An 18,341-nucleotide genomic window follows, 5' to 3' on the forward strand; every position below is an offset into this window, starting at 1 on the left:
AAAAACTGAAAAAATTAAGCAAACAAACTGTAATTCAATACAAATATAATTTGTATAAAAATAGTTTTGTGGGTGTGGGTTGTCTTGCACATTAACCTCTTATAGGCCATGCTATAGACTTGTTAGAGAATAACAATGGAGCATTTAACAGCTAAACAGCCAGGTATCTGTTCCTAAGCCAAGAATCTAATGGTTGAAGGACTACAATTTCCCGTATAATCAGAGCATAGTAATACAAATGTTTGGGGGCAGCCAAGGCTCAAATTTATAATTACAAAGGCAAGTCTACAGTATACAATAAATGTTCTCAGATTGCTAAACTTCCGTATCTTTTTCAAGGTTGCCTATAGGAAATTATTCTTTAAAAGGGCTGATATATTTTCAGGATGTACAAATTTAAATACGCTTCACAGGATACACGCATTTCAGACTCTCAGAAGGAGGTGAGTATGTGTTCAGGCAATAGTAATCTAAAGCTAAGAGGGAATGCTTTCCAAATAATTGAATAGCCTTTAGGGTTTCCCTTATGACTTTGAATACTCAGGAAGGGTTTTCTGTGGGGTGTTTGAAGTACACCCTATATTTTGTAACACAAGCGTGCCGGAGGAGGAAGTATCTTGATGGATATTAAACATGCTGGCCAACATACACAGACATTTTTTGGATTTTTGCCTTAGCTCTCAGATGTATTGTGACATATTTGCGTGAGCTAAAAGAGGAATACAGCAATGGGATGAAAGTGGTCCGTCAACACCAACAATCGGCTTACAATGAGTTTGCAGTCTGATTTTTTGCTGTGTAAGCCAACCAACTGACAGACAGAGCTTTGAAGCTGTGGCTGCAGCACTCAGCGCCACAGTAAGGCCTCAAGACTCATTTGGAAAAATACTTTTTGCTTGCAGTTTTACTTGAACAAAAGAATGTTTAATATATAACGTTGAAAGCTAAGTTAGATAACAACTCATATGTTAAACCTATTTTGTTGTCATGTATTATTAGCATCTACACGTGAGTCAATGATGGGAAAATGAATTAACGTCAAATTATAGACAAATCCTAAGGCAAAATCTATTGACACTAGCTTCTTGAACAATGGAGGGTTGTGTAGAACAGATTGTTTTCAAATACAAACACTCTTCTGCAACAGACTGCTGCTTTCTTGGCCGTTATAAACAGAACATTTAGTCCAGGTAAGGAGTCATGTGAGAGTACTGCCCCAGGCCTGGAGATTTAATGCTTGTCAAGGCTTACCTTAAATCACTGGGTGCTGGCACTTCGACAATTGGTGGTTTCAGTGTGAGTCGCTCTTGATAAATTGTCATTGTTGATTACTGCATTCCTCTGTGGGGGGTCAATAACAGCAGTAGCAATAACTTGTGGGCCATTTTTTACCGTTTGACCATAATATTAGAACAGGTCATGGCTCGGATGACAGCATCCCGCCACTGTGTATCTTTATCAGCGGTGCTAACAGCGCTAACCATGGCAACAGTGGTGTTAACAGCTGCAAACGGTCACACATTAAGGTTGGGACAGTGTTACCAAAAATATCGCCTTATGAACGATGCTGGCCAGTAACCCATGAACATGAATAGAGAGGAAGATAAAAAAACATTGCACATTTGGAATGTATATTACCATGAGTTCTAACCTATGGTTCTAACCTAAAAAAACTTTAGCTAGCAGGTCCAATTATAAGGATGTTGTAAAAACAGTAAAATCTCAGGCTTTTACGCTTCACCAGACAAATGACAGCGCCATCCATTATTCATGCTATGAATATTTGAGTTCCTATATCAAAGAGACTGGCCACTTGTTGAAATAAAACCACTGAAATCCAGAGGTTTTCACTGACCACAGTAATCTCAGTAGAGCACTAGCACGCTAGCTAGCCTCTGAGGAGAAAACACTGTTTCCTTTGGAGCAGTGAGGGAGCCTTGGATCTCTGTTTCAGTCAGTGTATTTTCAGTCAGTTTGACTGCAGATGATGACTGAAGAAAATGCAGGAAACAGATTGAATAATATTTCTAAATGTTTGATTATTATGAGTTTGAGATCACAAACACGTATTTAGCAGGGATTGAAGACACTTGTTGCCTTGTAAATGTGGATACAGCTCATGTCCCCTCATCTTCTTCCTCAGTCTATGATTGGATAATGTCCACTATGTCATAATGATTAAGAGCAAATGCCTCCTTTTACCTGAATGTTTTTCTCTTCTTTCCTCACTCTTTCCATCCACTGCTCCTAAGTGTAGCTACTAAACAACAGCATAGCAGCAGGAGAGGAGGATGTCAAAAGTGCGTTTTAGATGAGACAAAATTATTAAGAATTAACAAATACTTAATTTGATTAAATATGTTACATTAGTCTCATGTCTGATTAAGTCAAGATGGAATAACAAACATGTTTAATCAAAGATGTTTGAAATGTGTTTAAAAACCCAACACTGATTCCAAAATTCCCAAATATTTCATAAGAATAGAGCAAGAAGACCAAACACAAAAGGGAATATTACCACCATTATGACAGATACGTATGAAAACCTGAACACTCAGAAAACAGGAAAACACACACTTAGGTAAACTTCAGCTTTTATGACCTCACACAAATTGTTTAGGACCACAGGTCGACCAACACTTGCCTATCAGTTAATGGCAAACCTAATAAAACTCAACCAAACCGAATCCCTACTGTTCCAGAATGGGCTCCCTGAGGCTCGCAACATCAGCTTCCCTTGATGATGTAATTCCCCTCTCTGTCAGAGGAGACCACCATCCAGCTTAACGCTGTGTCGCCAGGCAGAATACAAGTCATCTGTCATTGGCCTGTGATGCTAATGAAACCCAGATGTGGAACTTCTCTGGTTCCGTCCGGCACCGCCCCCTTATCCTTTGTTGTCAACCCAGATTCCTACTGTTTATTTTGGCTGTCCTGGCGATGGTATATTATAGCATAAGATGAAAGAAGAGCTGGAGATTATGAATCATTAGCTTATTAATAACAGCCCAGTCAGACGTCGTAACAAGTTTGTTTGATTGCAAAAGTAAATAATAAAATAAAATAATAATAAAATAATCTTTTATGATTCTCTACATTTCATATGAAACAGAGAGAATGACCGCAACACACTCTCACTCCATAATCGTCCAGGAGCGACGTTTGGTCAGGGTCCCGTGGCGTGCAGTTGTGACGCTCCTAGGCTCCTTCAGCTTCATAAAGGGACGCAAATAGCTTTCAACTGATTGCAATGTATTCCCATCTGCTGCGGGATTTGACGCTCATGGAAGCACGGCATTCGTTTGTGTCGGCTGCCCTTAAAGGCAATGTGAGCGTCCATTCCCATTGGATAACGGAGAATTGTACACCCGGAAGTAAGTATTCCCCTTACTGTCGATTGATTTTTAAGTTATATCTGCACTACTCATCGACTAAAAAACACCAGATTATCCTTGTTAATTACACAACATTGATTGGTTTAAATTGTGTGCAATGCTTTTGTATTTTTCCCCTTCGATTCGGAGAAACAAATATTTTTTCGGAGTAAAGGATGGCAGAAGACACTACACTACCCAGAATTCCCAGCTATCGTTTAGGACTACACCATCTGCTCTGTTTGACAAACCCCATTCATTCCAATGGCTGGCGTCTATGTCACGTGATCTTCAAATTTCTCCCTGCAGAAAAAAAAAACATGGCCGAACTTCGTTTTATTCTCGGTGTAATTTATAGAGCCCTGATGACAAGACTTCTAGACAAACATGAGGAACTGCCGCCAACACTGAAAACGTGACGTGGATCATAAATATATCAGCAATTAAACAACATCTTACATTTATTTTCACACAATACGTCTCCTAGCAGGATCAACACTAATTTGGCTGACTTTTATATTTGATCCAATTGGTAGATGCGGTAGACGCGGTGGACCCGTTCAAATCCAGTTTTGGACAGTCTGCCGTGGTTCCATCCCATTTCAAGTAGGTAGCACAATCTACCTGCATTGCATTACTCTAAACGTGTAATAACGTGCTTTAACCAGTATGTGGTTTGGGTTAAAAAGCTGTCAAGTTTACAGTGTTAACAAAATAAAATATACTGCTGTTTCTGGTTTAGTTTACGACGGATATATTTAGTTATTGTTTTGATATTTGTAACACAAAAGCGATGGAAAAAACCCACAGCAACACAGAAAAGACGGTCTTAACATGACCCAGCGGTCTAGTATAAAAAACAATAATACAAAAAAAAAAAAATATTAAATAATAAAAATACAAATCATTGCACACAATTTAAACCAATCAATGTTGTGTAATTAACAAGGATAATCCGGTGTTTTTTAGTCGATGAGTAGTGCAGATATCACTGTGAAATCAATCGACAGTAAGGGGAATACTTACTTCCGGGTGTACAATTCTCCGTTATCCAATGGGAATGGACGCTCACATTGCCTTTAAGGGCAGCCGACACAAACGAATGCCGTGCTTCCATGAGCGTCCAATCCCGCAGCAGATGGGAATACATTGCAATCAGTTGAAAGCTATTTGCGTCCCTTTATGAAGCTGAAGGAGCCTAGGAGCGTCACAACTACACGCCACGGGACCCTGACCAAACGTCACTCCTGGACGATTATGGAGTGAGAGTGTGTTGATGACCAGCACTAAAAAAGTGTAGACCGAAGGTATTCATGCAAAAATGCACTCCCCCTCCATTTTAGTGAAGAAGAGAACCAAACATATAAACTTCTGGTCGCAAATTGTCTTTTTCTTTGAATCATGTTGACTTTGAACTTTGAAGTGTGAGATTCCGAGGCTCTCTGATATCCAGTCAGTTCGAGAGGGAGGTTGATATTGACTACTTTCTTTAACTGCATGGTGATATGGATGTAAAGTATGAGTATACAGGGAGTCTGAGACTTGTTGGGATAGTGCGCTGATTCGGATCAGGGGAGAGCAAGTTTGAGTCCCACTGCATTCAGCATGTCGTTGTGTGCCTGGGAAAGACACTTAACCCCAAATTGCTCCTGTGGGGATTGCCCACAGTACTGAATGTATGTAAGTCGCTTTGGATAAAAGCGTCTTACAAGTGACATGTAATGTAATGTATTCCAGTAAAGAAGAGAAAGAGGGAACATGCAAGGACAAGAAAAAAAAGTGTGACATTATTCGGATGATTTACAAACTCTGAAACGCAAAAAGAAATAAAAAACACTAGCATTTCAATGGCAGTTGATACCATGTTAAAGAAAGTGCTGATTGACTTCAGAATATAGAGACATGATGTGATGCATCTAAAACTATGTCAAGCCATGTGATATGCTCCAATGCTGGAAAATGTAAAATGCATGTATTTGTCAAGACACAAACACACACACAGAGAATACCTATGGTCCTATATCACATACACCCCCCTAACAGTAACCTTCTGTATATTTTTCAATGTGCTCAGTGAAAGGCCCAACATATTTTCATTTTCCGTCCAGACATGCCACAACTAAGGTTTTGTAACCAGTGTAAACATGGCAACATGTGAGGAAAAATATATCTGCATTGCTCTCTTTCTCTCTCAGTCACAAACACACATCTTGTATGGACAGTTTTACTCAAAGTCACATCCAATTGCTTCACCTTAGACTCTTCCTGACATCAAGCTAAGTAACCTCAAATGCACTTGCTCAAAAACACACAAACATTTATGTTTTGTGTGACACACCCTACTGTGACACCTCCAAACAGCGAGATAAGCATGGTATGTCATGGCTAAACCAGAAGCAACTTCTACTTTAAAGTGAAAAACAATTGTGTGTTTTATACAGTGCTGGGATGTTATTGGCTGAGAAGGGAAACCAAGCCCACTGACAAACACAGCCAAGCTCAGGAACCCTGTCTCCATGATGATAAACTGTGATAACATGCGATCTGATTTAGAGGGGCATTGCCCTATCATGCTTTTTAGCCTTTTTACTTTCCTGTAGTGTGTTGTTTTTTGTGCATGTAAATGGTCTGCAAAGTTTCCTCCAGAAGGAGTTTTCTCTCCCACACACTCCGATTGGACTCCTTTGTTTACTTATGTAACATTGTGACATCACTACGTACTATTCGTGCTAGCGCTCTGACACATCGTACGTGATAAGCTAAAAGCCTTTTGAACATTAAAGCATGTAAACATGTAAATATGTCAAGGCACAAAAGACAATCATGAAAGCTGAAATCAGCATAATAGGGCCCCTTTAAAGATTGAATGCAACAATAGTCAAATAATATTTGGTGTAATTTCTCAAAACTGAAATGTCCATAAATCCCTGCGAATGTAATGTTTTCTGTTTTAACTGATACTTGAAATCCTCCTTGTGGCTGATTGACTTTTGGTTGCACTAAGGGGTTTGACGGCTAAATTACTCATCCACTTTCTTTAAGGAGCAGGTGTCTGCAGTGTGTGTATGTTGTCCAGAGCTCTCAGACCTTCTTAACTCATCAATGTTTTAAAAGCAGCCACGCAACATACTTAATCTTTTGTAATTGCGCCCGCTAAGGCATTGTAGTTGTCATTTTAACCGGCAAAATTGGCAGGCAGATTCATGAATTTAGCAGGAGTGTACCTATCAAGCAACACTGACAGGTTTATAAACCACAGAAGGTTACATCTGAGGGAGAAATGACTGGTCAAAGGCCAAACAATCTTTACATGAAGACGTGAGGGCAAATGACCCCCACCCCCAACAACCCCCGCTCCTCTCTTTTAATAAATCAGCAGATGCTGTCTGCAGAAGTGTTGTCCTAAATCCTTCTGTGAGGAGGGCTGGATTAGTAGCAGTGGAGTGGAAGGGTTTGCCACAATGAGGAAGGATTTATTTCCTGTCTAAATTCAAACTGATTGTTTCCTTGTGATGCATTAAATAAAATGGGTATATCGTCAATATGCATAGCTTTATAAAAACCTTACAGCAAACATCCATGCACCTTTTTCAAAAGTTTACTAAAAGCTACACTCAAAACTTTTTTGTCAAACTGAAACAAAAACAAAGGTTTTTTACTGATTGTTAACCTGAGTTATCTTAACTGAGTTTTCCCTGGTTTTATTAAGAGTAATTGATGACAGAAAGTAAGGTTTCTTGTTTAATTTTCTTTCATTTGTAAGCTCTTAGAGAGTTTCAAAGATGTTACATTCCAGACGTTGATTATACATGTTTCATTTTAAAATATAAATAACTTTATAACAACAACAACATTAATCCAAAAGGAGAATCAGATCAATTGTGAGGTATATTAGAACATGTATTTGTTGTGGGCTTGATTTTTTTGTGGGCTTGATCTATACATTTAAAAATTATTGTGATGCTGATTCTTTCAGTTTTCACATGATTTTTAAAAGTCTGCTTTTCTTTTTTCTGTTAGAGGTTAGTCTTTCCTATTTCAAGTTTGGAAGGCTGAGAGGCTGATGTATTGGGTTGCAGACGTATGCACAGCGCAGACAAGACCCAGAGGGATTCTTGACCCATTCTCTTGCCTCTCCATTCACAAAGTGCCCTCTGAAAATGTTTTCATTCATGCCTTTTTGACCCCAGTCTTTGGTTAGCCATCACCTTCACTTAAAGTCTGAAGAGGTACTCGTGAAGGAGAAGGCACGCTGTAGACTCAAGAGGGGGAGACCACTTGGCCCTTAAAGAGCCCCCCAACCTTTATAAAAGCTGAGATTGAAATAGCAAATTCTTAAAAGATTCAAAGGCTTTATTTTCATATGAACAATAGCTACAGTGTGTTGTTGGCAATACAAATCTTAAATCCAAAGCTCCTTTTAACAAGTGAGACAATATATTTAAGACATTAAAGAAAAAGACATACAGTAATGCAAATATGGGGTTGAATAAAATACAGTAATAAGCAGGAATAATTTTAACATCTAAAGTCTAATAAGGTAAAACACAATAAATACTGTACAGTAGAATGAAGTCCTGCATATTATAATATGCGGAAATAAATATTTGCAATATAAATCAATGTAAAAAATGAATGAATGTCATTATTATTACTATAACAACGTAACCGTTTTGCCCTTTTTTAAATGTATATGTCTCATTATGTTAAGAAAAACTATCATTTAAAAAATAAATCCAAAAGCCCTTTTGGGGTTTCTGACCTGCTCTATTGCAATGTTTTTCAATCTAATAATCTAAAAGGAGCATTTATAAATCTTGGTTATGGAAATTATGCAAAATATTACAGGCTATTAGAATTTATTTATTTATTTATTTCATAGTTATTGAGGTACAGATTGAGTTCTACTACAGTGTTATATGTCAAAAAGTAGAATATCACCCTGTGGTCGACTCATTTAAATTATGAAACAGTTTTTTCCTGACTTACTCTGACCAGGTTAGTGGAATTGGAGGAGAGTTATGCCATGTCGCTGAGCTGCCATGAGAGTGCTGCAGACAGTGTGGATGTCTGAATAAACACAATTCAGTCCCCAAACTCGACCTGTGCTGTGTTCATAATATCCCCAATGGCCAAAAAGGAAAAGATGAGAAATACTGATAATGTCAGACCGGGATAAGTGAATCTAAATGCCTCTCGAAGGAAAAGATTTGGTTTTCTTAAAGTCGTGCAGTCTCAGTAGCCTGGTGAGAATTATTATTATACACAGAAATCCTGCAGTCTTTTCTTTATGATGTCTAATGCATTAGCCTGAATTGAAGTCCCTTGATCACAAAGAAAATATTTGGCCTTTTTTCTACTGCATTTCGCAAAGTCAGCTACCTCCATTTATTTCCAGTCTGCAAGAACATTAAAAGTAGGAAAGAATAATAGGAAAATATGTAGAAAGCGTCATCTTAACATAAGAACCCGGACCCATTTATACTTTTGGGGAAATTAAGGAGGACATAATTTAGACTCAATAGACCACATAGAACACATTTCTGTCAAATATCTGAAAAGTGACATATATGTCACATGGGCTTTAATGGTAAAGTAAGTATTATTTATAACTAAATTAATGAGGATGATTTTTTGGTTTAAATTTGTTTGAACATTCTTTGAATTGGAGAATAAAGAATATATTAACTAAATAGAATGGATAACCACAACAGGTTAAATGTAATAAAGGACGTGATGTAAGCATGTTATTTCTTAAATGGCTTGAATTTGACCTTTAGCAACAAAAAACAAGCTTCTGAAATGTAGCTAGTTCTGTCACATGTGTTAGCCTGGCGCATGGACATATTGGACATGTTGTTGTTATGGGAACACAAAATTACATGATCTGGCCCAGGACCCACCAGACTGTTCAGTGTGTGTCACTTAGGGACTTCATGGGATAAAAACAAGGCTAAAGCTGTAACTTTCCAGAACATGTAAATGTCATGTGACACCTGTGTCACGGTGGGTCCTTAGGGGTTAACATTAACATTAAATTAACTGTTCATTGATGGTGCAGCAGGCGGGTCCGAGCACAGTGGGAGGTGCACGGAGCTGCTTAACATTACATGAAAAAAGCATGTGTCTCACAAACAAACGGTGAGTGAAAAAAGTCGTCAGAAGAGCAAGAAGCGAGGCTGAAGGAGTTTGGGTGTCAAGCGGGGGTACAGTGGACTAACACCGGGGTCAGGCTCCCCGCATCTGTCTGAACAGTGATGCACCGGGGGCGGCAGACGCTCGGTGGATATGTCTAACTGCGCCTCCAACAGCGTTGTAAGTAACAATATTTTACATTTACAAAACTACGACTTCACAACACTGTTCATTTTCGTTTGTTTCCAGAAGCTAAATAAAGTAAATACAATATAAAAAAGACAGAACAATTTTTATTTTGGAGGCTATAGGCCCATTTCTTTCATTTTGTGAATTAATAATTTCTCCACGCTGCATTTTGATACAGTGAGTGAACTAAATTATTTTCAGGTTATAAAAAGCTAGCTTTCCTATTTTGAAAACTACATTTACATTAACGTTTACATTAAGGACATAAGTCTAAAGGCAAAAAGTCTTATCGGGTATGCAGTGCTAGTCTTTCCAGGCTTTATTGGTATATTCAATGTTCTGCTACATATATTAAAACCTCCTAAACATCAAACTAAATCAGTTACATACTGCAAAAATAATTTGATGTAAAGGGTATCAGCATAAAGTTGTGATTTTATATTGAATTATGCTTTTCGGTTATTATTCCGATAGGCCTACGTTGCCCTCACTCACAAACAAAGTAATTATTATTTGTATAATTCTTCATATGAACCATATTTATATGAAGTCAACCTTTGCTGATATTTGACCACAGTTTAATATAGGTTAACCCTAATTACACTCGTTATCCTTCGTTACAATAGCACTATCACAGGTGAATTTAATTTCTTTAAAAATAAAAAGTGTAGGCCTACAGGTGAATACTGTGAGAACACACCGCACCGTCACTTATAAAAGCCAGACGTTGAACACACCTGCAGCCGGCTAATTACTCTTAATCATGTGCACGTGCGCGGCTCATCATAATTAGTCAGATCTCGTTCAGCTGTGAGCGTGGCCGGTGGTAGGATTTGCTAATTGTAGCACACACGTAAGCATTCACATTGTAAAGTTAATATGGTGGACGAATACTGTCCTCCACTATTTAGTGTCGATATATGACAGCACATAACTAAATTGAAGGGACACGAATGCTCGAAAAAGTGTAAGCGAAAATGTTCTTTTGGGGTCCCCTTGTTATTTTCTTAGTGCATTGGTTAATGAGCGTGGTTGTGAAGGAAATATGAAGGGGACGTTAGCCTTCTGTGTCATTGTGTCTCTCGCATCACTCTGGACTCGTTGACAGCATGTCGGAGGAAGAAAGGAGAGAAGCGGAGGCTGTTTTCTCTCAGCTACGTCAACAAGGACATATTTATGTCGACACAGTAGGTGTTATCAATATCAAACCAATAACTTGTTGTGAAAAGTTAAGAGGAAATTTGGAGCTCGCGTTAAAAAAAAAAAAAAAGTTAAGAGGAAATTTGGAGCTCGCGTGACTGTATTCGCACTTCAAAGTGTAGCTATATGTTGCTTTACGGCTATGCTAGCAGTGTAGTTTGAATAAATGTTTAGTTATGAAAGTTTTACACGTTGTTACATTGTAAGATGCTCCTGCAGGGTTCCTCTGGGCCCGAGGATTTTTTTGAGGAGGACTCCTACTCTCCGTCCTCCCTCTCTTCGTCCTTCTCGACCTCCCTGCAGGGGAAGACCCTGTGCACCTCCTGCGGCCTGGAGATAGTGGACAGATACCTCCTCAAGGTCAGACTGACAATTCAATGCTTGACAACACTTACAAATTGGGCATTGCATCACTTAAGTGGACAGAAAAACTTGCTGTTTCCAGCCTCTCATGACTTGAGGCTATCTCAGTGCCATTTGTCTAAGCTACTTGTGTTTTTTTGTATGTAGACACTTATTTCTTCAGTTTCAGTTTACAAAAAAAAATCTATTTAAGACGCTATTATTTATTTTAGTTACTGTCTGCAATCAATTCCATTTTAAAATGCCCAGAATACTCAACTTGCAGTTCAATTGTTATTGGTTATTATTGTTCTCTTTACATATAACCAATACAAACCATTGTTTCATTTGGCTCATATGTTGCTTTCCATTTCTAAATTACATTCCCTTGTTATGCATTATAGAAATGTAATAAAATGATTTTTGCTCTGAAATTATTATTGGTTATGAGTACAAGCATAGAAAAAATGCATTTCCTCCATAACCTAGCCTATCTCCCATCTACATCACCGACCTCCTTAGGAGTACACCCTCTCCCGCACCCTCCACTCTTCGTCCGTAGGACTTCTCACCGTCCCAAGCTCCCGCCTCAAAACCATGAGTGCTCGAACTTTCAGCTGCTCGGCTCCCAGACTCTGGAACTCCCTGCCACTACATATCCGACAGTCTGATTCCATTACAACATTCAAAACCCAACTCAAAACCCACCTGTTCAAACTGGCATTTTCTTTACAGACTGTACCCTGTGTCCTTTTGTGTCCTTCTGTAGTCCATTTCCTGTTTGTCTTGTTTTACCCCGGCTGATATTTCACTAAATCCACTGTTTTAATTGTTCCCTATATTGCCCCTATAAGGTGTCCTTGGGTGCTATGAAAGGCGCCCCCCAAATAAAATGTAAAATGTATTTATTATTTCAGTTAAAGTGATGCATTGTTGTTAAAATCTCTTTTCTTCTCTATCTCAGGTGAACAACTTTTGCTGGCATGTGCGCTGCCTCTCGTGCAGTGTGTGCAACACGTCACTGGGGCGACACGTGAGCTGCTTCATCAAAGATAAACAGGTTTTCTGCAAACTTGATTACTTCAGGTAAGTCATCACTACAGTAACACAACTGTACCTCCAGTCACTTCCTTTTGTTAATAAGGAAGATTAATGTAATGCAATATGGACAGCAAAAAGAGATGGAAAAGGAAATAATCTTTGTTTATATAAGAGCACAGATGAGGAAAAGCACAAGGCCAATGTAATTATTGGAAAAATGTAAGGTACAAGTTTTAATGTCAAGTTCATGGGAAACAGAGCGACAAAGCCAGAGAATCACCTTTTTAAAAAAGATTATATTTATATAAAGTTGTTCTAAACTCCTCGGAGGAAAATATGTCGATGTCAAAAACTTTTTGGACTTTTTCCTATATTCATTTTTTTTTTTTAAAGAATATTAACACTTTTAAATGTCAGATGGTCAACATAATGCCACTGCGATATGAAAAAAAGACAATTAAAAGAAACATTGATTTAAATGCATATGTCTGTCTTTTAGGTACAGTTTATTATAGACTTTTTTTTATTTTACTTCCAAATTTTAAGAAAAACAAAATGCAATAACAGTAACAATGATCACAGAATAAAAGACACATCCTACTTGTATAAAAAAAAAATCCTATTAAGCCACAAGGTTTAAATAATTGTTCCGCCTCTTTCCCTGTCCCCCATCTGTCTCAGGAGGTACGGGACCCGCTGTGCTCGCTGTGGCCGGAACATCCACTCCACTGACTGGGTGCGCCGGGCCCGGGGCAGCACCTTCCACCTGGCCTGCTTCTCCTGCATCTCCTGTAAGCGCCAGCTCTCCACTGGGGAGGAGTGTGGAGTGCTGGAGAACAGGGTCTTCTGCCGGCCACACTACGACATCATGATGGAGAATATCCAACGTACTAAGGAAAATGGTGAGTCTATATGTGATGAATTACAGCAAGAATGTATGTTTAACCAGGGCCTTTCTGAGTGATGGCAAAAGGAGATTTAGTTTTGTTGTAGTCTTTGCTACTCACCTAGAGAGAGGCTTTGGCAGAGTTTGTGCATGACAGTTATAGAGACGATGCCCCTCTATAAGTTATGTTTCAGCTAATAATTAAGCATACTTTACCGAAAAAAAATGAACACTGCAGTGGAACACTGCAGTTAACTCAGCCGTCTCTCGCGTTGGCTTGGTAAAATCAGCAGCTCTTCATTTGTGAGTGCGTGATTAATCGCGCCTTTACGGTAATCGTCAAGAAGCGGCAGTGACGCTAGTACAAGAGTAAAATAATGCATGTTTTTGTGCTATATTTGCGAGAAAAATATGTTTTACCATAGGTTCTTAATAAAGCTGACACTGTTGGACTCAGTACTAGTTTGACTGCTACCAACAATAAAATGAAGTACTTTTACTGTGTACTTTTTGAGTAATACTCTGTCAAACTCCCCTCCTGAGTACAATCATTCATGTATTCTGCTATATTTGTTGAGGGATAAAAATATTTGTCACCATAAGTTCTACATGAAATTGATACTGTTGGACTCAGCACTACTTGGACTACTACAACAAGTACAATCAAGTATCTTTACTCTGTACTTTTTGAGCAATACTTGGTTAAACTCCACAGTGAAGGCTGTGTGTAAAAGGCACAGCTCCACTTCCTACTTGGCGAACCTGTAACTTTCTTGTGTGCACAAGAACGTATCTCTTGCGCAAGAGAAAGTATATCGTGATGAGCAAAACCATGTCACTTGGCCCAGGTGGTTTCCACAGAACGGACAAAACATGTTTAACGACCTTAAAGGTCCATAGGTACCGGCGGTCTATCCGCCAAAACAAACTTAAGTTTGTGTCAATCACTTGCACGTCACTTCTGGTATGATGGGCATTCCCTTTCCGGTTTGATTCTCTAGTTTGTTAAAGTGTTTCAGGAAATGTTAAAGTGTTTCGACACTTGTAAATGTGTCTCTAGCTTTGTAAAAGTGTTTCGCATCTTGTTAGTTTCTTTTTGTTCATGTTAAATAGTTTTTTCTTTGGTAAAAGTGTTTTGCTAATGTAATTTTGTTTTAGAAAATGTAAATTTGTCTCAAGCTTTGTTAGTGTTTCACACTTTGTAATTGTCGATTGCACCTCTCAGCCACCGTACTAGAAGTCATTTATTGATCCCAATTTGGGAAATGTTTGTGTTGCAGCATCAAAAACAAGGCAATGTACATAAGAGAAATGAAGACACTAGAAATAAACAATCCAAAATATGTCTGAAGTAGAAATACAATGGCATTAAAAAAGTAAAAACATATACATGTCGAAATACACATTTCCAGTATAAAATAAAAACAACTACTTCTGCTTTAGTAAAACGGAGGGGCAGCAAGTGTTTCCAGAAACTAGCCCACCATAGTTTCATATTGTCTTTTGTCTTTATTAGGATCCCCATTAGCATGAGCATTGGCTAATCTTCCTGGGGTCCTCACACACTCAAAACATACATAAACATACATACAACAAAATTAAAACAAAACAGCTCATCATTTCATGCAATTTACAGTGCTGTATGAAGTGAAAACTAAAATGGTCATCCAATTATCGCCATCCTAAGGCCAAACAAAAGTAAATACAAATAAGTTTACATAATATTAATCCAAATAATTCAGACTTTATCAACCCACTGTATTATACTGTTCTTACTTGCAGTTGGAAATATAGATTTTGATTACGAAATAATCAAGATACATTACATTGTTACCGATCAGACACTTTTACCCAAATCAACTTACATACACTATAGTGGACTGTCCCCACAAGAGCAATTCCAGGGAAGTGCTGCAGCAGAATCCACATTTGAAACCGACCTATATTTCAGAATGTCAAAGGATCTGTTTGACATGCTTTGTGTCTTGTTTTAAAGAGCAACCCCAAGTGGAGGAAGAGCTGTCGGAGAAAGACGAGGCCAGCTCCGTCCCCCTGCCGGCTAAGAGGGCCAGGACCAGCTTCACTGTGGACCAGCTACAGGTACCAGTCTGCTTACTGCTGCGGGATTACTGGGCCATGTTTCTTTCTTACTCCGGTCGATTTGATTAACTTCCACTAAAGTGTGAGACCACCTGCATGCTTTCATTAGCAAATGCTCTGCAATACCTTTTCTTATAGAGGTTTCAGAAATAAGAAATTGTTTCATAATAATAAGTATGACATGAGTAACCATGTCTATTCTCTGAAAAACAGTTAGCCAAACCCAGATGTGTTTTGCCCTCTATTGTATTGGAACACATGTATTTGTATATTTTTATTCTGTTATCCTTTTATGTCCTCCTCATCTCTACATGTGTAGGTAATGCAAACTGAGTTTGCTAAAGATAGCAACCCAGATGCCCAGACCCTCCAGATACTGGCAGAAAGGACTGGTCTCAAGCGCAGGGTCATTCAGGTAAAGCAACGGTTACTGCCCTAAAGATAGGGCTCTGCTGAACGCAAATATTGGTGAATGCTTATATTTCTTTCAACAACTTGATTGAGAAATTCAATCCAACAATTGTGATAAATTCTCACAATAGAGAAAGAATGATATCTTAGTGTTGGGACTCAAAGTTATCGATGGAGTCACTTTTCACCTCATGTCTCCTCATTCAGGTTTGGTTTCAGAACTGTCGAGCTCGTCAAAAGAAATACATCGGCCCACATTCCTCCTCCCCAACCTTTATGGCATCCTTTGCTCCTGGTCAGCTGACGCCACCTATGATGGACGATCTGCAATACACAACCTATATTTCCCAGGATGCACCCCTCCTCACTACACTGACCTATATGGATGGTAAGAAACATGTGCACACATCACCATTACTGACGGAGATTATAAATACAGTTAGTGCACAGCTAGCTCAGTGCTAAGAATATAAATCATCAATAGAAAAGCTGTGTATACTATGGCTGCCAGGTAAAACCAAAGCTAGGCCCTAACCCAGGAAGAAGAAAAGTTTGAATCTGAGATTTATTTTAGAACATCTGTCATTTGTATTTACATTATTTGTTTCAGATATAATTTATAGCCTCTTGATTAATAAATAATTGTCATTCTTTTTACCTTCCCTAGTTCAAAATCCAGACCCACTTCTGCTTCAGCCTCTCATGTCTCATTCGCTGACACATCTCCCCATCAGCCATGCCTGAGCTACAGCCCGCCTCTCAGAAAATGGAGAGAAGACGATTGGCTGATTGGAAGATAAAGAGCAAATTGTTACTCTTTCATAAAAAAGTCCTGAGGATTGAATTACTTTGTTTTATAAACTGTCCAAAGAATCAGTTATTAAGTCAAACAATTTAAGTTTCACCGCCTTATATGTGAGCAAAAAATAACCTGTTATGTCAACACATTTATTTAATGGAATCACAGAAACGGGAGAGTTGACAAAATATGGTAATAAGTGAGATGAAACTTTTGTTAATATGTATATGCTGTGTTTTTCTTTGTATTTAATTTATTTGAAAATAATTGTGAGATAAGGCACTTTGTTGTAAGAAGATATAAAGCGAAGTAAGCATATGGTTTTCAGTTAGATGTTTATTTAAGGATGTGTTTGATGATTATAAGATTGTTAGTTGTACAAGAGAGAGAAGCGGGTTGTTTTCCTTGTAAAGACTTTGTTAGAAAAGCTCTCTGCTCTCCACTTGGAAGGGTCAAAGGCTGTTATTCTCAAAACATCCACATGTCCTATTTTTGATAAACAACATTTCTTAAGATGCTTTTCAGTAGAACATACGGTAAGCACAGATAAAAAAAACAAAGCCAATGTGTAAATATTTCCTTATATTGGGAATGTTAGACAGAAGCCATGTATGAACTGCACACTGGGAATAGATGCTTTCACATTTGATGTTTAAGATTATCTAAATTAAAGTTCATGGCTGCAACAAAAGGCTTTGTCCATATTTGATTTATTCACTGTAACTGATTGTCATTTCAAAGATGGGGTGATACAAATCTACCCAGGTGGGCTGTGTAAAACTGAGCATTGTGCGTCTGATACAACACTACTTTTCAGAACAATCTATTGTAGTTATGCTCGTCTTTTTTATTCGACAGTCATAGTCACCTTACTTTGCAGATCAGTCCTAAACTAGAGAATGCAATTCCTGAAGAAATTGCTAGTGGGAATGGTTTATGCTGAAATATAATGTGTAAGAAGAAAGTTAAGAAGCAGGAATATTTGGATGACGGAATGGTTTCCATATGAATGAATATTATGTTAAAAAGTAGCATGAAACTCCAAATGTATAAATAATGTTAAAGATGTAAGGCTTTGAATGTAGGGTTATTTGTAGGAAAAGTATTTTTGTTGTGAGGTGAAACATTTTTTATATATTTAAACATTTGCGTTTACGTTTTTAGCGTTATTTTTTATTTGAATAAAATCTGACAAAGGGAAAGTGAAAACAGTTAATACAACTTTAAAAAAACGATATCAAACTTTTTTCAAATCAATTACTAACAAATATATTAAGTAAAACCACAAGTGAAAAGGTGAGACAAAATAAAGTTGTGTGTAAGAACAAGTGATACAAAAATATATATACAGAAACTATTCATATACATTTTGTAATATATATATTTTTTAAATCTGTCAACAAGTGAATGAGTTAAAACAAACAATATATAGAAATATTTCATATCAATTACTAAAGAAAATAAAAATCTCAAGAACAAAACATCTAAAATACAGAAACTATTCATATAAATTAAATAATAAATCAAACAAGTTTGTTAAATGACCAAAAAACATGAGTATTTTACAAGCTTTAGCATTACGGTACAGTAACTGCTGCACATGTTGCATCTCATTGTCTGTCAAACAATGTGCTGCTTGAGTAGAGAGAAGGATGGATAGACTTCAGTCTGGTGTTAAGGGGCCGGACATGGTTCATAAAATGAAGACGGGTTACTTCTTTAGTAAAGAGTTTTCTGATGATTGACATAATGATGCTCATAACCAAAGATCATTACTGTTCTCTGTTGTTAAAAGTGCACGCTGATAAACGTATTCACTTCATTCATCTTTTGTATAGGTTTGAGGTAAAAACTGCTATCCTAG

General features: G+C 37.8%; 1 protein-coding gene across 3 annotated transcripts; it reads left to right on the forward strand.

Moving 5' to 3' along the window:
* The first annotated feature begins 9,548 nt into the window (after positions 1–9,548).
* Positions 9,549–17,044, forward strand: LOC104942653 (LIM/homeobox protein Lhx8-like). Of its 3 annotated transcripts, none has more exons than XM_010767903.1 (9): positions 10,534–10,551; positions 10,807–10,885; positions 11,118–11,258; positions 12,205–12,326; positions 12,963–13,183; positions 15,164–15,267; positions 15,587–15,682; positions 15,886–16,066; positions 16,346–17,044. In XM_010767903.1, the coding sequence occupies exons 2-9, from the start codon at positions 10,808–10,810 to the stop codon at positions 16,420–16,422; spliced, it is 1,020 nt and encodes a 339-aa protein (XP_010766205.1). In that variant the 5' UTR covers positions 10,534–10,551; position 10,807; the 3' UTR covers positions 16,423–17,044. The 3 variants fall into 3 exon arrangements, with proteins under 3 accessions (XP_010766206.1, XP_010766205.1, XP_010766204.1); XM_010767902.1 differs by lacking the exon at positions 10,534–10,551 and adding an exon at positions 10,600–10,665; XM_010767904.1 differs by lacking the exons at positions 10,534–10,551; positions 10,807–10,885 and adding an exon at positions 9,549–9,689.
* The last annotated feature ends 1,297 nt before the right edge of the window (positions 17,045–18,341 follow it).

The sequence above is a fragment of the Notothenia coriiceps genome, unplaced genomic scaffold (assembly GCF_000735185.1).
Source record: "Notothenia coriiceps isolate Sejong01 unplaced genomic scaffold, NC01 NC01_scaffold00004877, whole genome shotgun sequence".
NCBI lineage: Eukaryota > Metazoa > Chordata > Actinopteri > Perciformes > Nototheniidae > Notothenia > Notothenia coriiceps.

Coding starts and splice junctions, on each gene's coding strand:
- LOC104942653 (XM_010767902.1), top strand. Junction 15,683..15,885: donor TCAAGCGCAGGGTCATTCAG/GTAAAGCAACGG, acceptor CTCCTCATTCAG/GTTTGGTTTCAGAACTGTCG. Junction 16,067..16,345: donor TACACTGACCTATATGGATG/GTAAGAAACATG, acceptor TACCTTCCCTAG/TTCAAAATCCAGACCCACTT.